The sequence below is a fragment of the Procambarus clarkii genome, chromosome 44 (assembly GCF_040958095.1).
Source record: "Procambarus clarkii isolate CNS0578487 chromosome 44, FALCON_Pclarkii_2.0, whole genome shotgun sequence".
NCBI lineage: Eukaryota > Metazoa > Arthropoda > Malacostraca > Decapoda > Cambaridae > Procambarus > Procambarus clarkii.
Genome location: NC_091193.1, coordinates 5,667,468 through 5,693,315, shown reverse-complemented (window position 1 = coordinate 5,693,315; position 25,848 = coordinate 5,667,468). Strand labels below are relative to the sequence as shown.

Sequence of the window (25,848 nt, the reverse complement as noted above, 5' to 3'; positions counted from 1 at the left end):
GCTGGTATCTCTCTAGCTTTCGTGACTTTTTTTACTGATGTTCTTCTAGAGAATTTTATTGCGAACACGTTGGTACCAAAATGAAATACGTAGCATGAAAACTAAGGTCAGAAAAGTAAAAAGAGTATACACATTTTTGTTTTTACGCTTAAGCGACAAAAACGCCGCGCGCACATACGGTTGGCTGAGTGACCTTCGCCGAGAGCGCGAAAGTGTTAATAGAGGCGAGCTCGTCAATAGAGACAAATTTGCTGCGAGTGGCTTGCTCGTTATTGGAAAAACTCGTTAATAGAGCCACTCGTTAATCGAGGTTCCACTGTAATTTCCTTCTTCAAATACACAGTAATTGTGTCTTTCTTCATCTTGACAACACTATCTTTAGCAAGAAGCTTCTTGGGCGACATCGTGCGTTACAAACTGTAGTCACAAAACCACAAAAAAAAACAAAGAAAAGGACAAATAAATGCAGAGGGATGCTTGTCGTGCACGATACAACAACAACAACACTGGCGTCGGAGGTGTCCGGGAATTTGCGAGAACCCACGAGACGCTAGGAAGCACCAGGTGGTTTTGGTCATTAAGCCTTAAATGGCGCATGGCTATATACTGATTGACACCCACAGGTGCAAAAAAAAAAAATAAAAATAAAAAATTATTTTTTCTTCCTAACCTGTTAAGTCATGTTCCCTGATCACAGGAAAAATAAAAAAAAATTCAATTGTACTTACCGGCGATGTAATTGAGCCGAAAAGATGGATGATGACGTCACAGTTTGCATGTTCGTCCATGCACTGTGCGTCCCGGAGGGGTCGCGCGCGCTCTTCAAGCAGCCACAGTTGCCACGAATTTATTTTCGCGTCATTATTTACAGTGTCTAGGCGTGTATTCTTTGCAATATTAGTCACTAATTATGTTGCACATAATGTCACTTGACAGTTATTGTCAATATATGTTGCACACATCGAGCATACACATGCGCACACAAACGTTTTCCATTATGGCATTATATTATGTACAGTAATCACAATGTTCATTATTTTATATGTACACACTAGCACGCACTATGTACAGGTTTTTGCACTATTATTGCACATTTAGAAATCTTGGAGTGAGTGGTAGTTGTTGAAGCAGTCGATAGCACACAATGCAACTGCACACCCTTCACACCATGTTTGCACCATTTTACGTTTTTGCTCTCTTCGTTTTGTTGTTTTACATACTACACATGCATGTTGGCCTATTGCACGCTTTCCACCTGCTGGCAAATTCTTTAGTCTGTGTTGCTGAAAGGCATCTATGTGAGCGAGCCTGGGTGTTGCATCATGCTGCAACACTGGGTTCATGATTGGTCTTCGTATGCCAGGGACTTCTTGACCAAACTTTGCTAATAACTGTGTTGCAAGTGTAAAAGCAAATGTACGGAAAATTGGTTTACGTCCAGTTTTCACCAGGTACAAATTATAGCAGTTCAACATGCTCATGTCAACAAGATGGAAAAACACTTTTTTCGTCCACCTCAATGTTTTCCGCACACACTCGATAGTGCCAATCATCATGTCAGCCTTATCAATCAAACGCATGTTGATATTGTAGTCAAGAACACAATCTGGCTTATATACTGGTTCTCTCGTCACACGGTGCACCTTGCCACTGTTCAACATTGTACCCTCATGAACGGTTGTCAGCAGGTTCACTTCTCTCTTGTCTTTCCACCGTACTGAGAGTATTTCATCACATTTCCATACCTGGCACTCACTAACTGCAAGTCCACCGCCAAACACTGGCATTTCCCTTCTTCGTGGCTTTACTGTGCCAACCAACCCGGTTCTATTTTCAATCAAGAACTTAGCTAGCAATGGTATAGTAATAGTAATTATCTGTATATAGGATGTGGCCCTTGTTCATCCATGGTGCCATCAGTGACTTCACCACACTACCAGAGAAACCATGTTCGTCATTACTGGGAATGTCTACATCGCTAGCTGAATACAGAATCATGTGTAACACGTATCCTGTTTCACACTCACACAGTACAAAGAATTTCAATCCAAATCTGTTTCATTTGGAGGGAATATACTGTTTGAATGAAACACGTCCTTTGAATAGTATAAGGGATTCATCAATCACCAGCTTCTGTGCTGCTACGTAAAAATCTCTGAATTTTCCAATCACCTCATTCATATAGTGCCTCACTCGCCAAAGTCTATCGTCCTCAGTCCGGTCCTCATTAGTTGCAAAATGCACACACCTGAAGAGTATCTGAAATCTGTCTCTGGACATATATTTCCTGAAGAAAGGTGTTGGAATAGTCAGATCTTTGCTCCAGTAATCTGTGATAGCGTGTTTGACACAGTGTTTCATCAACATACATATGGCAAGAAACACATACATTTCACCTATATTGGTGTTTTTCCAACGTTGCAAGCATGAAAATTCTGTTATCTCTTTTCTAATGAGATGAGCCGCATGAAGGTTCATTTGGTGTACAATATATTCCATGAGCGGCTCATCATAGAATGCAGTAAAATAATCACATTCACTCATATCATCACCATTATCAGGGAAAAGCTCTGTAATCCCAACGTCTTTATTGTCAAAGGCAAGAATTCGGGGAACAAAACCAGCACCATCACTCCACACTAGTACACCTGGTGTCCTGCGAGACGCAGGGCACGCAACAGGGGACGCAGCAGGGGCACTACGGCGAGGAAGCAATGCACCCCGTGGACCAGGAGCTGAAGCCTGTCTACGCACAGTACGGCCGCTACGTGCACGTGAGATAGAGGCACGTGAACATGAGGCTCTTGGTGCTACATGTTGTTCCATGCGGTGGCGCTTGGCTGGGCGAGACACTGCTGACGTGACAAAATCTCGCCCAGTAACACCACTGGTACTGGCACCAGGCTCAGTAACACTATGTTCTGATTCCACTTCACTAAAACCAGAAAAAGAGTCGCCTTCCTCTGACTCGTCACCGAAAATATCCTCAGACTCTAAATAATCACAGGAACTATGTGGCCAAGGAAGAATTGGGGTAGGCACTGGGTGAGGCAGCATGGGTGAGCATATAGGCCTCGCCATGGGAGGCGGCTGTATCTCATATTCACTGTCCGTGCTATCAACATCGGTTGTGTGTAGTCTTTATCAATATCAGAGTCATCAAAGTCACTTTCCTCACCATCGGAAAATAATTCACTGGTTATTTGCTCTTGGGCGAGTGATTGCATGGGGCGTGCCCCAGGAAGCGTTCGGCCTTGCGCTCGACATGGTGGCTGCTGGGTAACTGAGGCCTCCCAAGCGATGGTAGCGTGAGCTGGATTTTTTTTCAAAATGGCGGCTGTTTACTATAGCCCCTGGGTAGCGTATGGGGACCCCCTCTACCCCGCGGGCCTTTCAAATCGTGCGCGATATGCCCGCGCATCATATGATGCAATGCGCAATTTACTGCAAGTCGGGCAAAGCATCATATGATGTGATGCGCAATTGAAGGGTTAATAGAGGTGAAGCTCGTCAACAGAGACAAATTTGCTGCGAGTGGCTCACTCTTTACTCGAAATGCTCGTAAATAGTCACTCGTTAATCAAGGTGCCACTGTGTATATGTATATATATATATATATATATATATATATATATATATATATATATATATATATATATATATATATATATATATATATATATATATATATATATATATATATATATGAAGATTTAATTAATAATATCAAAAAGAGAAATCCAACCAGTCATTACCTGGACTTACCTCTACGCCTGCTATGGTGCTGAGGATCATGGTGCGTCGAGGCCCTCAGTCCCAGCTGTTCGCATGTGAGGCAAAGCCAACACGGAGGAGGGTCGGCATTGCCTAAGTCAACACACTGACCATGGTAGATCACACCACATCCATCACACTGAACATCTGCACCTAAGGAGTGAGGTAAGTATGTCAATTTTATATATGATACAGAACTTAAAATTTTACCAGGGGTGAAAAGTTAAATTTGTTAAAAGTTTGAAACAGATAACTCTAGGGCATATGCTGAAACAAATGCAGGAAACTTAAATAACTTAATTTGCTATTGTTGGGAACTACTTACTGAACAAAATTAACTGCTAAACACAAAAACCAGCATTGAATATAATGAAACGCCATTTTCTGGGTGAGTCCCAGAGGCTCCCCGGAGCTATCCAGGCTGAATGGATATGTATATCTTTCTGGCATCAGTTAATGCATGGAGTTCTTGCCTACTGGGGACCACGAGCCAGAACCTGGCCCCCTCTAGAGAGGCAAGAGGAGCAATGGTCTATAGAGACCCCCTCCTTGTGGTTGGGAGCAATCTATGTCTGCCATCAACCGGGACAGGCACCCAGAAAGGTAGGCGCCCCAAAACAGATCCCTATTCTGGTAAAAGTATTGTGACCAAAAGCCGAACAAACGAAAATTAGCAAACTAGCATGATGTCATCACGTCGCCGCGCCGTTGTCTGCGCACCCCACCCCTCCCCGGGAGGAGGAGGGGGAGCCCCAGACCAATCTGCCGGCGACCCAACCTACAGTTCTTAGGCTGGATGTCCAAAAAACGCGAAAAACACCGCCGACTGGAGGGCGGGAGGGATGCTGGGGAGCCTCCGGGACTCACCCAGAAAATGGCGTTTCATTACATTCAACGCTAGTTTTCTGGGGGAAGCCCCGTTGGCTCCCCGGAGCTAACTACCCAAAGGAAAACAGGGACTTACCCGAGTGGCGGTTCGTCTTCACTCCTCAACACGAAGTCGAGACAACTGGTTGCCACAGCCGACCCAAGGCAACGCAGACCCTACCTGGCCCCAGAATATTCACCAGGTAGCGAGCAACCAGGACCCTGTTCGACCTCCAAAAAACCTCGCGCCCGAATGTCAACCCAAGATATGTTGCCAAAGACTGCAGCTAAAGCATCAAGCTTACGCACGTCGTGGGGCACGGGGATAAACCGCAGGCTGGCTAGATTAACACTTTCACCCAGGGGTGGCACCGGACATCGTCACCAAGTTTTCTCTTGTGTCCGCATGGGTGACTCCGGCTGGAGTCTCGAGAAAAAATATTTGTATAAATTCCAATTTCTATCCGATCTACTTGGGGATAGTTTACTTATGTTCGCCATGAAATTTACGTTTTATCTAATAGCCGAAGAGCTTAATTGGGAGAACGGCATGGCAGTGAATCATCGTGGTAAAACAATTGTATCATTGACACAACGAGTATAATCGACATAGTTTTTTTATTTGTTGCCGGTCAAACGCATCCTTATGTGACGTTTTATACTTATGTTCTTCTAGAATATTCTATTGCGAACACATTGGTATAAAAATGAAATACGTACATTGAAAAATAATGTCAGGACAGTGAATTGAATCTACACTTTTCAATGCAGGTTTCGCCGATATGCCGCCGCGGGTAACACTTCGGCCACTTTCCACACTCTTGTAGGTGGGCTGCGACATTGATTCTATATTTATATGCATATGTCCGTGTAGAGAATTTTATTGCGATTTCAGTGATACCAAAATTAACCCTGTAGGACAAGTGTGGAGTTTACAACCCCGAAGATAGTTGAAACATTTCGTTGCTGTCTGGCGCTCACGGCTAGTGATCGACGCACAGTATCCACTCAATTTAACGACCTCTTTTATACCGATCTGCCGGTAATAACAACCGGTTTGGGAGATCGGTATCTGGAGCCTCGTATACCGGTCTGGTGGTCGATATTACTGACGGTCGGTATTGGGTTTGTTTTGGCATCGACAGCCCCTCACATGGCGACCAGGCCACTGACCTCGATCTTGTATATTAAATCTTAACTTTCTCTTAAAATGATTCAGTTTTATGAAGAAAATTCTAAATTATTATTAATAAAATATTTTAAAACAATTGTTATTAAGCAAAATTCTTTGTTTTCTTATTAAATACCTTTTATAGTATAGGCAATAGGTATTTTTTTCCCCCATGGACCTAGAATGTACTGCACCTGGCCATGTGACCGCATTGTTTACTGTGAACTCGCGCAGCTGAGAGCAATGTCTCAGAATATTAGCCCGAGAAAATCAGATTCAGACAAAAATAGATAAATTTATAATTTCAACAGTTTGTGAAAGCACCCACTGGGAATTCAACAAGTCATGCAGCATCCGCTGGCAACGAGTAATTACCTAAGTGTAATTACCTAAGTGTAGTTACAGGATGAGAGCTACGCTCGTGGTGTCCCGTCTTCCCAGCACTCTTTGTCATATAACGCTTTGAAACTACTGACAGTCTTGGCCTCCACCACCTTCTCACTTAACTTGTTCCAACCGTCTACCACTCTATTTGCGAAGGTGAATTTTCTTATATTTCTTCGGCATCTGTGTTTAGCTAGTTTAAATCTATGGCCTCTTGTTCTTGAAGTTCCAGGTCTCAGGAAGTCTTCCCTGTCGATTTTATCAATTCCTGTTACTATTTTGTACGTAGTGATCATATCACCTCTTTTTCTTCTGTCTTCTAGTTTTGGCATATTTAATGCTTCTAACCTCTCCTCGTAGCTCTTGCCCTTCAGTTCTGGGAGCCACTTAGTAGCATGTCTTTGCACCTTTTCCAGTTTGTTGATGTGCTTCTTAAGATATGGGCACCACACAACAGCTGCATATTCTAGCTTTGGCCTAACAAAAGTCATGAACAACTTCTTTAGTATATCGCCATCCATGTATTTAAATGCAATTCTGAAGTTAGAAAGCATTGCATAGGCTCCTTGCACAATATTCTTAATGTGGTCCTCAGGTGATAGTTTTCTATCTAGAACCACTCCTAGATCTCTTTCTTTATCAGAATTCTTTAAAGATTTCTCACATAATATATAGGTTGTGTGGGGTCTATGTTCTCCTATTCCACATTCCATAACATGACATTTATTAACATTAAATTCCATTTGCCAAGTGGTGCTCCATATATTTATTTTGTCCAGGTCTTCTTGAAGGGCATGACAATCATCTAAATTTCTTATCCTTCCTATTATCTTAGCATCATCAGCAAACATGTTCATATAATTCTGTATACCAACTGGTAGATCATTTATGTACACAATAAACATCACTGGTGCAAGAACTGAACCCTGTGGTACTCCACTTGTGACATTTCTCCATTCCGATACATTGCCTCTGATTACTGCCCTCATTTTTCTATCAGTCAGAAAATTTTTCATCCATGATAGAAGCTTACCTGTCACCCCTCCAATATTTTCCAGTTTCCAGAACAACCTCTTATGTGGAACTCTGTCGAAAGCCTTTTTTAGGTCCAGATAGATGCAGTCAACCCAGCCATCTCTTTCCTGTAATATCTCTGTGGCCCGATCATAGAAACTGAGTAAATTCGATACACAGGATCTTCCTGATCGAAAACCATACTGTCTGTCTGATATTATATCATTTCTCTCCAGGTGTTCTACCCATTTAGTTTTGATTAGCTTTTCCAATACTTTCACTATTACACTTGTCAATGATACAGGTCTATAATTGAGGGGGTCTTCCCTGCTGCCACTTTTGTAGATTGGAACTATGTTAGCCTGTTTCCACACGTCTGCTACGATTCCTGTACACAGGGATGCCTGAAAGATCAGGTGAAGTGGAATGCTGAGCTCAGATGCACATTCTCTCAGAACCCATGGTGAAACGCCATCTGGGCCAGCTGCTTTGTTCCTCCCGAGCTCCTTTAGCATATTTTCCACTTCATCTCTAGACACCTCTATCCGCTCTATGTTGTTCTCTGGAATTCTTATTGTGTCTGGTTCTCTGAAGATTTCATTTTGTACAAACACACTTTGGAACTTTTCATTTAATGTTTCACACATTTCCTTTTCATTTTCCGTGAATCTGTTTCCCATTTCCAACCTCTGGATATTGTGTCCAACGAGTGCCCTACAAGCCATGCTGCACCCGCCGATGCTGAATTCCCATCAACAAGTTGTGCAGCCTCCGCTGGCAACGAATGCTCTGCAAGCTATGCTGCACCCGCTGATGCTGAATTCCCATTGACACATTGTGCAGCCTCCGCCAGCAACGAATGCTCTGAAAGCCATGCTGCACCCGCTGATGCTGAATTCCCATCAACAAGTCATGCAGCCTCCGCCGGCAACGAATGCTCTGCAAGCTATGCTGCACCCGCCGATGCTGAATTCCCATCAACAAGTCGTGCAGCCTCCGCCGGCAACGAATGCTCTGCAAGCTATGCTGCACCCGCCGATGCTGAATTCCCATCAACAAGTCGTGCAGCCTCCGCCGGCAACGAATGCTCTGCAAGCTATGCTGCACCTGCCGATGCTGAATTCTCATCAAAAGTCGTGCAGCCTCCACTAACGATATAAAATATGATTGAAAGGCATATAAATTAGTGTAAAGAGTGTTGATAGAGTACAGTATTGTAAGTGTTAATGATTATTTAAGCCTTGACAAAAAGATACTGTACAGTGTAAATATACAGTAGAAATAATTTTCAATTGTGAATTAGAATTAGAACTCATGTGAGTTCTAATTCTAATTAGAATTACTAACTCATTAGTAGTAAGGCTAGCTGTTGTGTGAAATGAATGCCTGAAAATAAGTGTACATACTGTATGTACCCTGTATACAGTCCTGAACAATATAAAACAAGCGCTGCAGAGGATGACGTAATCTTCACAGCTTCTTAATCTTCAGCTTCATTAAAAGTAAGTCAATTTACCAATTTTATTATAGTATTTCAACATATTTTTTTTTTCAACAAAAGCTACATATTAATTTCTGCAAATGTATATTATATCATTAGCAGAGAAAAGGTGAGCTCAAAATATTTCGTCTTGGCTAGCTCTCAGTGACAAGGCTCGATCGCCATTATTATGGCCTGGCCGCCACAGCCTGTGTCATAACATTAAAAATACATTACCTGCACTGTTCAGGGGAAAACAAAACACATATCTAAAATTTTATTGAGAAAATATTAACAATCACTGATTGATACATGAAATATTTTGCAATACAAAGGAATGAACCAATTTTTTCCCACCCATCTGGACTTGATCAGACCGTGTTCACACATCATCCATGCAGCAGCCACCAGCTGGCTTAATCATCGGCGTGGCACTAAATTGGAACGCAATTACGCAATGAACTTTATTTAATTTTAGTTATACAGTATAAAATATAACCTACCTGAATGTTACTTAAAAAATTACCCGACCCAACTTAACTTCGGAAATAACGGAGCTCCGGAAATAACGACCAGGGTACAGCCCCATATAGGCCGTTAAATTGAGTGAATACTTTTTTTTATTTGGTGCTGATCTAACTTATGTTTTGGTGACATTTTATACTTATGTTCTTCTAGAACATTCTATTGCGAACACATAGTTACAAAAATGAAATACATACATCGAAAATTAACGTCAGGACAGTGACAAGAGTATACACTTTTAAATGTTGCCGCTCGATCGCCCGAAACGCCGCGCGCACAAGGGGAAAGTTTTTTCTATTCGCCGGAGCGCGAAAGTGTTAATAACCCTGCGGACAACCTGAGAGACCTGAGCCTGGGAACAGGGATGTAGATAAACTGGGTCAACCCAAAGCGCATCCCCGACCACCGAAGCCGTGAAGCGCAAATAAAGGCTGAGAGCCAGACCAAGCATCAACAACCCAAGGCCCCCTCCGAAATGCAGCTGTTTCATTCTTCGCCAGAAAAGAAGGAGACGGCTGCAACTGAATAAAACGACCACCAGGATCGAAGGAGCAGAAACCCCTGCGCCGGAGGAGAGCATGAAACTCCCAGACCCGACCCTCAGAGGCTAATGCCAACAGGAAAAGAGCTTTATAAAAACAATCTCGAACGGAAGGGGCCACAACAAACCGAGGAGAAGAGAGAAACGAGGGCACCCGGTCCAAAGACCAGGACGGCTCAGGAGGTGCATGAGCAGGCCGGAGGTGAAACAATGCCCGAGACAGCTTGCGAAACGGGGCTGAAGTAACATCAACACCGAAAGCTAGCTGATGCAGCTCCGCCAGCACCGCACGATACGAGGCGACAGTATTGGGCATAAGATGACTGTCCTAGAACAACCAAGAGAGAAAGGACAGAACAACTCTATCAGAGACTAAAGAATACCTACTCAGTGATAAGAAGAACCAGAAGGACTACTAGGAAACTTCATACTGTCGCTGAGACGAAGCATGCAGGTGGGAGACCAACAACGAAGCCACCTGAGCACCATACAAGGGGATGATAAACCTGAGTCAAAAACCCCAGATGCAAAGACTTGAAGAGAAGACCGAACATGCTTCGTACCGGGTTGAACCGATCCACTGAAAAAGTCGGGAAGGCCGCGGGAAGATCCTCGGGTTTGGACACCAAGCAAGCAGCACCTGAAACCAAGGCTGGGCCGGCTACAAAGGAGCCAGAAGGATAACTGTTCCCTGGCAAGTCTCCAAGCGAGCCAGGACCTGGAGCAACAGCTGAACCAGGGGAAAATGGTACAGGCAACCCCACCTCGCAAAGTCCTGCCTGAAGGAGTCGACCCCAACGGCCTCGCAGTCAGGGAAGGGTGCCACGTATACCGGGAGATGCCTCGACCACGCCGACGCAAATAGATCTACGTCCAGAATCCCAAACATCTGGCACAGCCAACGAAAAGAGTCAGTGTTGACCATCCATTCCATAGAAAGGGGAGGGAAACGAGACAGGTTGTCCGCCAGGACGTTCGACACCCCCCAGACGTGAACCGCCAAGAGAGCCAAACCCCGAGAACTCAGCAGACGAGTCACCCGAAGCGACCAGCCCCAAAGAGCTAAGGACTGCATCGAACCCCCTTGGTTCAGGCAATGAACCACCGGGGAGCAGTCCGGATGGAGCCGGATCGTCGATCCACGAGCGAGTCGAACCCTCCGGAGCGACATCCACACTGCTGCGAACTCCCTGACCGTGCTATGACCCGGATGGAAGGACGGACCTCACTGCCCCTGGCCAGCCTGGTGAGCACTGGTCACAAAGCCCCAGCCAAGAGACGACCTGTCCATAAACATATCGAGAGAGGGCTCGGGTAGGCGCCAAGCCACTGAACCCCGAAAAACCCGAAGAGGAAGCCGGTGATGAAGCAACTGACGCAAAGCCCCCGGTGGCTGAACCCAATGGTCGCGAGAGAGACAGAAGAGACGTCCCCGAAGGAACAAGAACAGCCAACGAAGCTACACCCGACCTGGCGGGTACACCATCATTGCAAAGTTCAGGCTCCCGTAAAAACTCGAGTAACCACTGCGTGACCCGCTAACCCCTCAGAAACAGATGAAGGCGAGACCACAGGCGAAGCAGAGCCGCTGGAGGCAGAGACAAGGAAGCGGTGCGAGCGTCCCAAACCAGACCCAGCCAAGACTAAACCTGAGAGGGAAACAGATGGGATTTCCTACAGTTCACCAAGAACTCGAACCCGGCGAGCTGGGAAAGAACCAAATCCCTGGCGAGCAGACACGCGGACTGCCTGGGAGCTCAAACCAGTCAACCGTCGAGATAGGCCAAAACCTTAACACCTAACAGATGCAGGCGGGATACCACGACACAAGTAAGGCTGGTGAAAACGTGAGGTGCCAGATTCAGCCCGAAGGGAAGACAACAAAAGCAGTAACCTTAATGCCCCACAACAAAACCGAGCCAGTCCCTGAACCTCAGATGAACCGGGACGTGCCAATACACGTCCTTGAGGTCCAGGGACACCATCCAAGCACCCAACTCCAATAGAAGACGGACCTGGGATAGAGTAGTCATCCGGAAGGAGCAATAAACCCACGGGTTCAGACGGGACAAGTCCAGAATGAACCAGAGGTCCACGCAGTCCCGTTTCGGGACCGGAAACAGGTGGGAAACCCACCTGAGGGAGGTTATCTTGAGGTTATCTTGAGATGATTTCGGGGCTTTAGTGTCCCCGCGGCCCGGTCCTCGACCAGGCCTCCACCCCCAGGAAGCAGCCCGTGACAGCTGACTAACTCCCAGGTACCTATTTACTGCTAGGTAACAGGGGCACTCAGGGTGAAAGAAACTTTGCCCATTTGTTTCTGCCTCGTGCGGGAATCGAACCCGCGCCACAGAATTACGAGTCCTGCGCGCTATCCACCAGGCTACGAGGCCTCTACGAGGGACGTCGTTGTTTCGACCACCCCCAGGCGAAACCACTCCGAGATGACCCGACAGAGCGCAGAAGAGGCCTGCCCCGCCAGACCTGAACCCTCCAAGGGAGGAGGAGCCACCCAAAGCCACCACAGGCTGAACAAAACGACCTGAAAAGCCCACGAATCGTGGGACCAGGCGCGAGCCGCCTCCCCATCGCCCCGTCAATGGGACGAACCGTGAAAGGGCTGACGCACCTTGCGAGAACCTAAGTGGCGAATAGGGCGATCCCCACGCCGACTAGAAACAGCCGGAACCGTAGGCTGCGCCTGCCCCGAATCCAGCACCAATGGCCTACCACAACGAGATGAACCCCGAGCCCTAGCAACACTTTTCCGGGAAAGTCCCCCACGAGCCCCCTGGAGCAATAACAACTGACATAGGCCGACAACTAACCGAGGCCACCTGCAGGTACTGCACCACAGTTGATTCAGCAAACAGCAACAGACAAAAAGGAGAAGACAACCGAAGAGTCAGGGTCTACCTTGAGGTGGTTACCTTGAGGTGCTTCCGGGGCTTAGCATCCCCGCGGCCCGGTCGTCAACCAGGCCTCCTAAATCTAAGCGGATTCTAAGGAAGAAGCCAGCACCGCCTGCCGACACGCAAGGCGAGAAGCATAGAACTGCGAAACCGCATCCTGCAGGATTGGCGCAAAGAGCTTCAGCAAAGCAGACAACGCCCGTACCACGGAGGCCGTACACCGGACCTGGCAGTGGCCCTAAGCGCCCCAACATCCAATTCAAGCCAGTCAGAGGACAGCTCAAGGAGGGAAAACAACCACAGGGCAAAAGAAGCAGGCCACGAGTACACAAGTCTTCCACCTCCAAGGCAGCAGAAAGGGAAGGAACCTGCACGTGAAGCTGCATGACACCAACATCCCGAGGAAGGGCAGGGGCGAACAAACAAGCATCGAGATGTTCGAAGTCGCCCCCTCAGGAAAACCTGAAATGCAGACTGAGTCTCTCGCCACTTAAGCATGCAGGACGGACAGAACGTGTGCAAAGCCTCCAATGAAAAAAAAGAGGGCAGTCTGCCAACCAGGACGACTCTGGAACTTCATAACGAACCCAGTACGAACCAGCAGAGCCGTACACGAAGGAACGCGGATACATCACGAAGGAATAATCCGGGTCACGCAGGAGGTAAGCCGTCAAGGCTTCCCTCACCTCAGCAGATGAGATGCGGGAAGCCAGAAACCTCTGAAAGGACGGAACCGATTACCTGCGGGATCACAGAACCGAACCCAGGGAGGGGTGGACACCAAATCCTATTCGTACACGGAGGGAGCGAAAGAGAACCCCTCTCCTTGTAACACCAAGCCCTGCTCGGAGGGCTGAAAACCCCAGGCAGGGTCCAACAGGGCCCAAAGCCCACCAAGCCCTGCTCGGAGGGCTGAAAACCCCAGGCAGGGTCCAACAGGGCCCAAAGCCCCCCAAGCCAACCCCTCCCCAACCTCAGGAACCTCGCCCTGAGGACTCGAGCGAGGTTCTCCAAACTCTCCACCTCTAAAGAAATGATGGGAGCTGCCAAAAAAGCAGGAACGAAGGGGGCCCACTGGCCAGACCCAGAAGCTCTGTCAGAAGGACCAGGCTCAAATGCCTCTGCCGCAACCCCTGAAGGGGACACTCCCGAGACTGCCCGAGTCTCAACACCAACTAGACTCTGCCCTGACTCCGAAACCCTCATACGCTTCGGAGCCAGACTAGGAGGGGCGGACGGAACCAGAGCCGAAGCGACTCCACCCCCAAGTCCAGGACCCTATAACCAAAACAGGGCAGTCTCGGAGCATCCGGGGTCGCAACCAACAGGGCAGTCTCGGAGCATCCGGGGTCGCAACCAACCGAGCGCGTTGCAGCAACCTAAATCTAGCATGCAACGCCGTAGCTGCCTGCACCTGCAAATCACTATCAGAGGCTTGGGTGAACTGGATGACGTACAGACAATACACGTCGCATGACTCCGGGTCAAAACAATCACCGACCCAACAGGTAGCATGGTGGAGGCAAAACCAATGAGTGTCACCCAGAGACAAGGGGACAGAGCAACTTTCAAACTCGCAAGACGCGAGGGGGGACTCAAGGGTCACATCCATCGGACCACGTAGCCCCCGTGGGGTTTTCCAGGACTCTCAGCCTTGGTTACATGCTAAGGGAAGCCCAGATAGGGTACTGCGAACCTTCGCCCAAGTCTACCAATCAAACTTCTAAAAGCTGAACCCCTGGAATGTGTCCACTCACGGGGGCCAAGCAGGAAGGACCACCAACAGAGTGGACAAATATATATACCCCAAAAACAGCAATGGGAGACCACAACGGCAGACCCTCCCCCACCAGGCAAAACAAAACAAAAACAAAAGAAAAACCCCGCAAGAGGACAACATACCCAGTCGGAACAGAGCCAGCCGCTGTTATAGGTGAAAACTAGCTGTGCAGTACCCCATGCCCCTGCCAATGACAAAAACTACACCCCCTACCAGAGACAAACAGGAGCAAGAAAAAATCCCACCCCAGCTGACTCCATGGGCGGCCAAAAACCGAGTAGTAATCGGCACAGCGGGGGTAGATCCAGAGGTGACTTGTGGAAGGAGGCCCAAAGCCCCAAGGGCAGTACAGTGGTACCTCGGAATATGAGTGTCCCTGTATTTGAGTTTTTCGGAATACGAGCAGGATTTCCTAAGAAAATTTGCCTTGGAAGGCGAGGGTGTTGATACGCATACAGGCCGACCTAGCGTGTGGTGGTACGGCGATCGCCCCTCAGTTTACCAGTGCCTTGCACCCAGTGACTATCCCGCCTCAATTCTTCACCAGGATTTTCAGTGTTTTGTTGGATTTTTGGTCATTTGACCAAGGCAAGAAAGCGCATGTGAGGATGACAATAGAGGAAAAACAAGAGATCATTTGGAAGCATGAAAATGGTACACATGTTGTTGAACTTTGTAGGCAGTACAACAAAGCCACGTCAACGATATGCACTATACTTAGCAAGAAAAAGGACATTATGAGTGCTAAAGTAGCAAAAGGCGTAAGAACAATCACAAAACAACGACCACAAATACTTGAAAAAGTGGAAAAGTTGTTATTAATTTGGATACACAATAAGGAGTTAGTGGGTGATAGTGTTTCAGAGGCCATCATATGTGAGAAAGCCAGGGTATTGCACGAAGACCTTGTAAAGAAAACCCCTGGAATGAGTGCAGATACAAAAGACTTTAAGGCAAGCAGGGGATGGTTTGAAAAATTTAGAAAAAGAAGTGGTATTCATAATGTTGTGAGGCATGGGGAGGCTGCCAGCTCAGACAAACCAGGAGCTGAAAGATTCATTGAAGAATTTAAAGAGTTTGCAGAGACTGAGGGATACCTACCACAACAAGTTTTTAATTGTAATGAAACAGGACTGTTCTGGAAAAGATTGCCTAAGAGGATATATATTACTAAGGAGGAAAATCATTGCCCGAACACAAGCCTATGAAAGATAGGTTTATGCTTGTGCTGTGTTCAAATGTAAGTGGCGATTTGAAAATTAAACCCTTGTTTGTGTATCATTCTGAAAATCCAAGGGTTTTCAAACAGTATAAAGTGCAGAAAAAACAATTGTGTGTGTGGAAGGCTAATAAAAGGGCATGGATGACTAGGATTTTTTTTTTCGGAGTGGGTGAATGAAGTGCTGTGCCCTGCCATAGAAAAATATCTGCACGAGAAACATTTGCCACTCAAGGCCCTGCTTCTCCTCGACAATGCTCCTGCTCATCCTCCAGGCTTGGAAGATGAAATGATGCACAGATACAGTAAATTTCTTACAGTAAAGTTCCTTCCTCCTAACACCACTCCTCTAATTCAGCCTATGGACCAGAAAATCATAGTGAATTTTAACCCTTTAACTGTGCAACGCGCCTGCAGGCCCAGGCTTCAGGTGCGCAACGCGCCTCCGGGTATTTGTATTTTTCACGTTCCATTCAAAACTCCTGCGGCTACATGGGGTTCACATCAGCTTCCTCAGGGCTCTTGTAAACAGACGCCATCTTTAAAAAAAATCGTGGTCCACATTCCCAGGTGTAGGAGCCTCAGTAGTGAGTGAGCAACCAAGGCTGGCGCTCGCAGCATGAGCGAACAGCACTGCTGTTCAGCATGTGACCAGCCATGATATTATTTAGCCATGATAGTATTATAGAAGAGCCTGAGTGTGATAATGACTAGGTACAATGTTCAAATATCAGTGATTCAATGCTATTCATGCAGCGCTAGCCACAGCACCACAGCATTATTTCGTCCATCTAGGAATCTTCAAACGACTTTTTAGGTTCCTTTTCAAAATAAACTTGTACAAAATAAACTTGTAAATTATTCATTTACAGGAATTAGTGATCAGGATTGTGATTATAATTAACGTTGAGCGTAGTATTGTGGAAGGAGGAATTTTAGTGAGGGAGAGAATTGAGGTAGCCTCACTGTGTGGCAGCCACTCTTGTTTTGCTCACCATACTAGCTTCGTGGTTCGCTATGGGGAACACACATGTACATGGGTATATACAGTGTGTGTATGTATATAGTGTAATAACAGCAACAGGAGTATGTTGAGAGGAGCTAAGAACATAAGAACAAAGGTAACTGCAAAAGGCCTATTGGCCCATACGAGGCAACTGCTATTGGCCCATACGAGGCAGCTGCTATTGGTCCATATGAGGCAGCTGCTATTGGCCCATACGAGGCAGCTGCTATTGGCCCATACGAGGCAGCTGCTATTGGCCCATACGAGGCAGCTGCTATTGGCCCATACGAGGCAGCTCCTATTGGCCCATACGAGGCAGCTGCTATTGGCCCATACAAGGCAGCTGCTACGCGATGTTCTGAATGTGTTGATGGTAAATGTATATAGTGTATGACAGTGTTTAGTGTGTACATATGTTGTAAATATACATAAATGAACATGAAACCTTGAACATGAACATGAACATTAGAAACCTTTCACATGAAGAAAGATTAACAAAGCTTAAATTGCATTCACTGGAAAGGCGAAGAGTTAGGGGTGTCATGATAGAGGTTTAACATAAGAACATAAGAACAAAGACAACTGCAGAAGGCCTATTGGCCCATACGAGGCAGCTCCTATTTATAACCACCCAATCCCACTCATATACTTGTCCAACCCGCGCTTGAAACAATCGAGGGACCCCACCTCCAGCACGTTACGCGGTAATTGGTTCCACAAATCACAACCCTGTTACTGAACCAGTATTTACCCAAGTCTTTCCTAAATCTAAACTTATCCAATTTATACCCATTGTTTCGTGTTCTGTCTTGTGTTGATACTTTTAATACCCTATTAATATCCCCTTTGTTATGTCCATTCACCCACTTGTAAACCTCTATCATGTCACCCCTAACTCTTCGCCTTTCCAGTGAAAGCAACTTAAGCTTTGTTAATCTTTCTTCATATGAAAGATTTCTAATTTGGGGAATTAACTTAGTCATCCTACGCTGGACACATTCAAGTGAATTTATATCCATTCTATAATATGGCGACCAAAACTGAACTGCATAATCTAAATGGGGCCTAACTAGAGCAAGATATAGCTAGAGAACCACACCAGGTGTCTTGTTACTAACGCTGCGATTAATAAATTCAAGTGTCCGATTTGCCTTATTACGAACATTTATGCATTGATCCTTTTGTTTTAAATTCTTCTTACTAATCATAACCCCCAGATCCCTTTCGCAATCCGACTTCGCAATCTCAACACATAAGAACATAAGAACATAAGAACAAAGGTAACTGCAGAAGGCCTATTGGCCCATACGAGGCAGCTCCTATTCTATAACCACCCAATCCCACTCATATACTTGTCCAACCCGTGCTTGAAACAATCGAGGGACCCCACCTCCACAATGTTACGCGGCAATTGGTTCCACAAATCAACAACCCTGTTACTGAACCAGTATTTACCCAAGTCTTTCCTAAATCTAAACTTATCCAATTTATATCCATTGTTTCGTGTTCTGTCCTGTGTTGATACTTTTAATACCCTATTAATATCCCCCCGGTTATGTCCATTCATCCACTTGTAAACCTCTATCATGTCACCCCTAACTCTTCGCCTTTCCAGTGAATGCAACTTAAGCTTTGTTAATCTTTCTTCATATGAAAGATTTCTAATTTGGGGAATTAACTTAGTCATCCTACGCTGGACACGTTCAAGTGAATTTATATCCATTCTATAATATGGCGACCAAAACTGAACTGCATAATCTAAATGGGGCCTAACTAGAGCAAGATATAGCTTGAGAACCACACCAGGTGTCTTGTTACTAACGCTGCGATTAATAAATCCAAGTGTCTGATTTGCCTTATTACGAACATTTATGCATTGATCCTTTTGTTTTAAATTCTTACTAATCATAACTCCCAGATCCCTTTCGCAATCCGACTTCGCAATCACAACACCATCTAGCTCGTATCTTGTAACTCTATCATCATTACCTAACCTCAGAACTTTACATTTATCAGCATTAAACTGCATCTGCCAATCCTTTGACCATTTCAAAACCCTATCTAGATCAACTTGAAGTGATAGTGAGTCCTCCTCCGAATTAATTTCCCTACCGATTTTCGTATCATCGGCAAATTTGCAAATGTTGCTACTCAAACCTGAATCTAAATCATTTATATATATTATAAACAACAGAGGTCCCAGGACAGAGCCTTGAGGCACTCCACTTACAACATTTTCCCACTCTGACTTGATTCCATTTATACTAACTCTCTGTTTCCTTTGGTATAGCCATGCCCTAATCCAGCTTAATATAGCACCCCCAATACCATGAGACTCTATTTTTTTAATCAGTCTTTCATGTGGCACTGTATCAAAAGCTTTGCTAAAGTCAAGGTATACAACATCGCAATCCTTACCACTATCAACTGCCTCAACAATGCTAGAATAAAAAGATAACAAATTTGTTAAACATGAACGGCCATTTATAAAACCATGTTGCGACTCAATTATTAATTTATGTTTTTCAAGATGAAGACGAATTTTATTTGCTATTATAGATTCGAGTAACTTTCCCACAATAGACGTTAGGCTAATTGGTCGATAGTTAGACGCAAGTGATCTATCTCCTTTCTTAAAAACTGGTATCACATTAGCAACTTTCCAAAACTCTGGCACTCTGCCTGACTCTATTGATTTATTAAATATGGTTGACAGTGGGTCACAAAGCTCCTCTTTGCATTCTTTAAGCACCCTGGCAAACACTTCATCCGGCCCTGGGGATTTGTTTGGTTTGAGTTTTACTATTTGTTTAAGAACATCCTCCCTGGTAACTGCTAAACTCGTCAACCTGTCCTCGTCCCCACCCACATAGACTTGTTCGGCTGAAGGCATATTGTTAAGTTCCTCTTTAGTAAATACAGATACAAAATATTTATTAAAAATAATACTCATCTCTTCATCACTATCTGTTATTTGACCTGTCTCAGTTTTTAATGGACCTATCCTTTCCCTAGTCTTAGTACGATATAACTGAAAAAACCCTTTAGGATTTGTCTTTGCTTGCCCTGCTATGCGAACTTCATAGTTTCTTTTTGCTTTCCTTATCTCTTTTTTAACATTTCTAACCAGTTGTACGAATTCCTGTTCTAAAGTGACCTCCCCATTTTTAATCCTTTTGTACCAAGCTCTCTTTTTACCTATAAGGTTCTTCAAATTCTTTGTTATCCACTTTGGGTCATTAGTATTCGATCTATTCAATTTGTATGGTATACTACGTTCCTGTGCTTTGTTTAGAATATTCTTAAATAAGTTATATATTGAATCCACATCGAAATCCCCATTTAAGTCACCTATCGCTGGGTTCATGTCTCGCTCCAAGACCGGCCCACACCCCATACCCAAGACTTTCCAATCAATTTGACCCAAAAAATTTCTTAGGCTATTAAAATCAGCTTTTCGAAAATCTGGCACTTTAACAGAATTTTCTCCTACTGGTCTATTCCATTCTATGCTAAATCTGATTTCTTTGTGATCACTGCTCCCTAGCTCACTCCCTATTTCGATGTCATTAATTTGCGTTTCCCTGTTAGTTAATACTAAATCTAAAATATTATTTTCCCGTGTTGGTTCCTTAATGTGTTGCGTAAGAAAGCAATCGTCAATTAATTCTAGAAAATCTTCTGCTTCACTATTCCCTGTTTTGTTCAACCAGTTTATTCCGCTAAAATTAAAGTCACCCATGACATAAATACTGTTAGATCTAGATGCTCTAGATATTTCATCCCATAGATGCTTTGCTTCCATTCTGTCTAAATTTGGTGGCCTATATATTACTCCTATTATAATATTATTAGCTTTTTCGTTTAATTCAATCCAAATAGTTTCTGTGTGTGGCTCTGTTTTGATTCCCTCTTTGAGACTACATTTCAAATTGTCCCTAACATATATGGCTACTCCACCTCCTCGTCTAATATATCTATCTGTGTGAAATAGTTTAAATCCATATATTTGATATTCAGCTAATAGTTCTCTATTTTCTACATTCATCCACGTTTCGGTAAGTGCAATAATATCTATTTTTTCTGTGCAGACAAGAGCATTTAATTCGTTAATTTTATTTCTTAGACTTCTACTGTTAGTGTAATATACCCTAAGTGAATTGTTATTTTGCGGACCTTCTCTTTCCCTGATCGTTTTGCCAATTCCTTTCTCCCACAAACACATACTTTTATTACCTCCTTCCTCCAAATCAATTCCCATACCTCTATCTACTAACAGTTTAAACCCAAACAAACACCTCTAACCACTTCTTCTAACGAGTTCGCAACAGCAACAACCCCAGCTCTCGATAGATGCACCCCATCACGAGCATACATTTCATTTCTTCCATAGAAGTGTTCCCAGTTGTCTATGAAAGATATTGCATTTGATTTGCAATATCTTTCCAGCCGGCAATTGACACCAAGTGCCCTCGATATCCATTCATTTCCCACTCCCTTTCTTGGAAGAATGCCACATATGATCGGGATTCCTCCCTTGCTCCTAACTAACTCTATGGCTGTTTTATACCTCTGAATCAGTTCCTCACTCCTAACTCGACCAACATCATTTCCTCCCACGCTAATGCAAATAATGGGATTGTTCCCATTACCAGCCATAATATCATTCATGTTGTTTATAATATCACCAATGCCAGCTCCGGGATAGCAAACCCTTAACCTGTTCCCCCTATCTCTAGCACAAAACGTTCTATCCAAATACCTTATCTGGGAATCTCCCACAACTAATGTTTGCTTAGGTACTTCCTTTACTTTCTAGCTCGTATCTTGTAACTCTATCATCATTACCTAACCTCAGAACTTTACATTTATCAGCATTAAACTGCATCTGCCAATCCTTTGACCATTTCAAAACCCTATCTAGATCAACTTGAAGTGATAGTGAGTCCTCCTCCGAATTAATTTCCCTACCGATTTTCGTATCATCGGCAAATTTGCAAATGTTGCTACTCAAACCTGAATCTAAATCATTTATATATATTATAAACAACAGAGGTCCCAGAACAGAGCCTTGAGGCACTCCACTTACAACATTTTCCCACTCTGACTTGATTCCATTTATACTAACTCTCTGTTTCCTTTGGTATAGCCATGCCCTAATCCAGCTTAATATAGCACCCCCAATACTATGAGACTCTATCTTTTTAATCAGTCTTTCATGTGGCACTGTATAAAAAGCTTTGCTAAAGTCAAGGTTCACAACATCACAATCCTTACCACTATCAACTGCCTCAACTATGCTAGAATAAAAAGATAACAAATTTGTTAAACATGAACGGCCATTTATAAAACCATGTTGCGACTCAATTATTAATTTATGTTTTTCAAGATGAAGACGAATTTTATTTGCTATTATAGATTCGAGTAACTTTCCCACAATAGACGTTAGGCTAATTGGTCGATAGTTAGACGCAAGTGATCTATCTCCTTTCTTAAAAACTGGTATCACATTAGCAACTTTCCAAAACTCTGGCACTCTGCCTGACTCTATTGATTTATTAAATATGGTTGACAGTGGGTCACAAAGCTCCTCTTTGCATTCTTTAAGCACCCTGGCAAACACTTCATCCGGCCCTGGGGATTTGTTTGGTTTGAGTTTTACTATTTGTTTAAGAACATCCTCCCTGGTAACTGCTAAACTCGTCAACCTGTCCTCGTCCCCACCCACATAGACTTGTTCGGCTGAAGACATATTGTTAAGTTCCTCTTTAGTAAATACAGATACAAAATATTTATTAAAAATAATACTCATCTCTTCATCACTATCTGTTATTTGACCTGTCTCAGTTTTTAATGGACCTATCCTTTCCCTAGTCTTAGTACGATATAACTGAAAAAAAACCCTTTAGGATTTGTCTTTGCTTGCCCTGCTATGCGAACTGCATAGTTTCTTTTTGCTTTCCTTATCTCTTTTTTTAACATTTCTAATCAGTTGTACGAATTCCTGTTCTAAAGTGACCTCCCCATTTTTAATCCTTTTGTACCAAGCTCTCTTTTTACTTATAAGGTTCTTCAAATTCTTTGTTATCCACTTTGGGTCATTAGTATTCGATCTATTCAATTTGTATGGTATACTACGTTCCTGTGCTTTGTTTAGAATATTCTTAAATAAGTTATATATTGAATCCACATCGAAATCCCCATTTAAGTCACCTATCGCTGGGTTCATATCTCGCTCCAAGACCGGCCCACACCCCATACCCAAGACTTTCCAATCAATTTGACCCAAAAAATTTCTTAGGCTATTAAAATCAGCTTTTCGAAAATCTGGCACTTTAACAGAATTTTCTCCTACTGGTCTATTCCATTCTATGCTAAATCTGATTTCTTTGTGATCACTGTTCCCTAGCTCACTCCCTATTTCGATGTCATTAATTTGTGTTTCCCTGTTAGTTAACACTAAATCTAAAATATTATTTTCCCGTGTTGGTTCCTTAATGTGTTGCGTAAGAAAGCAATCGTCAATTAATTCTAGAAAATCTTCTGCTTCACTATTCCCTGTTTTGTTCAACCAGTTTATTCCGCTAAAATTAAAGTCACCCATGACATAAATACTGTTAGATCTAGATGCTCTAGATATTTCATCCCATAGGTGCTTTGCTTCCATTCTGTCTAAATTTGGTGGCCTATATATAACTTCTATTATAATATTATTAGCTTTTTCGTTTAATTCTATCCAAATAGTTTCTGTGTGTGGCTCAGTTTTGATTCCCTCTTTGAGACTACATTTCAAATTGTCCCTAACATATATGGCTACTCCCCCTCCTCGTCTAATATATCTATCTGTGTGAAATAGTTTAAATCCATTTATTTGATATTCAGCTAATAGTTCTCTATTTTCTACATTCATCCACGTTTCGGTAAGTGCAATAATATTTATTTTTTCTGTGCAGACAAGAGCATTTAATTCGTTAATTTTATTTCTTAGACTTCTACTGTTAGTGTAATATACCCTAAGTGAATTGTTATTTTGAGGCCCTTCTCTTTCCCTGATCATTTTGCCAATTCCTTTCTCCCACAAACACATACTTTTATTACCTCCTTCCTCCAAATCAATTCCCATACCTCTATCTACTAACAGTTTAAACCCAAACAAACACCTCTAACCACTTCTTCCAACGAGTTCGCAACAGCAACAACCCCAGCTCTCGATAGATGCACCCCATCACGAGCATACATTTCATTTCTTCCATAGAAGTGTTCCCAGTTGTCTATGAAAGATATTGCATTTGATTTGCAATATCTTTCCAGCCGGCAATTGACACCATGTGCCCTCGATATCCATTCATTTCCCACTCCCTTTCTTGGAAGAATGCCACATATGATCGGGATTCCTCCCTTGCTCCTAACTAAGTTTACAAGTGGATGAATGGACATAACAAAGGAGATATTAATAGGGTATTAAAAGTATCAGCATAAGACAGAACACGAAACATTGGGTATAAATTGGATAAGTATAGATTTAGGAAAGACTTGGGTAAATACTGGTTCGGTAACAGGGTTGATGATTTGTGGAACCAATTACCACCTAATGTGGTGGAGGTGGGGTCCCTCGATTGTTTCAAGCGCAGGTTGGACAAGTATATGAGTGGGATTGGGTGGTTATAGATAGGAGCTGCCTCGTATGGGCCAATAGGCCTTCTGCAGTTACCTTTGTTCTTATGTTCTTATGTTCTTAAATATGTGCAACATGTGTGTACACAAGTGTCATGCACGTAACACAGTGTCCTTGGACAGTACGGATGTTTTACTGCCATAATATAGTGTATGTGTTCATTATACATAGGATTAGAGCATAAAAACAAATAAAATGTATTTGGAACTGTGCGCAAAAAATGAACAAAAATATATTCGCTGCAACTCGTGCGCCTCGCCCCGGGCACCACACCGGCCCCGGGAGCTTACTGCACGGGCGCACTGGGAATGATGACGTCACACGCCACCTTACGGACCCCATAGCAGCTAAAGTAAGTACAATTTCGAAATTCCGTTGCTATACCCAAATACAGGGAGGGGTTTTTGACACTTTCAGAACTAAAAAGAATTTTTTCCTGAGAATTTATTTCTTGCGCACTGGGGGGGGGGGGGGGTGTCATATTTACAGGCCGCACAGTTAAAGGGTTAAGAAACTTTATGAAAGGGCAATTTTCCCGAAATGTTTTGAAGTGACTGAAGCCACAAACCTCACTCTCAAAGAGTTTTAGAAAGACCATTTTAACATTTGTAGTGCTTTAAAACTCGTTGACAAAGCCTGGCAAGAAGTGACTGAGAGAACCCTGATCTCTGGCTGGAGAAAATTGTGGCCTGAATGTTTGACAGAACTAGACTTTGAGGGGTTTGAACCTGTAAATGATGCACCTATTGTTGAGGAAATTGTTACTCTGGGCCGGCAAATGGGCTTGGAATTGGATAGTAATGATGTGGAGTTGGTGAAAGAAGACAACGAAGAATTGACCACCAAAGAACTGCAAGCCCTTCAAAAGGAACAGCAAGAAGACCCAGCTGAGGATGTTTCTCCAGTGGAGGAGGATGAGGCAGTACTGAATGTCCCTTCTGCAGACATTAAGAAGTGGTGTCAGATGTGGGAAGAAATGCAAACTTTTATTGAAAAGACTCACCCAGAGAAAGCTGTAGTAGGCCGTTGCCTTAATGCGATGCCTTACTACAGAGACAGCTTGCAAAAAAGGGAAAAACAAGCTTCCATGGACAGATTTGTTGTGAGAAAATCGAGCAGTGAGCCACAACCAGGACCTAGTGATATGCAGGCAAAACATGCCAGGGAGTACACCCCAGAAAGGTCCTCACTGCCTGATATTATAATGGAAGGGGACTCCCTTTCCAAACAGTAACACCTCTCCTCCTCCCCCCTCCTCACCATCTTCCATATGCCTCCAGCATTCATCAGCAAGGGTAAGTAATAACTTGAACAAAGTTTTGTAGGTTTATTTAGATGTATTAGGTATAAAATTTAGTTTGAAGTGAGGTTTTTGGGTAGTCAGGAACGGATTAATTCATTTCCCATTATTTCTTATGGGGAAATTAGCTTCGGATTACGAGTTTTTGAAATACGAGCTGTCTCCAGGAACGGATTAAACTCTTAAACCGAGGTACCACT

At 43.8% G+C, this 25,848-nt stretch overlaps 1 protein-coding gene across 1 annotated transcript in view; it reads right to left on the bottom strand.

Annotated features, from left to right (window-relative positions):
* The window catches only part of LOC138350095 (uncharacterized), a 189,770-nt gene that overhangs the window by 139,496 nt on the left and 24,426 nt on the right, over positions 1–25,848 (bottom strand). Inside the window, exon 5 of the mRNA XM_069300387.1 lies at positions 3,766–3,927. Coding sequence (XP_069156488.1) covers positions 3,766–3,927 — 162 coding nt within the window. The remainder of the gene's footprint in view (positions 1–3,765; positions 3,928–25,848) is intronic.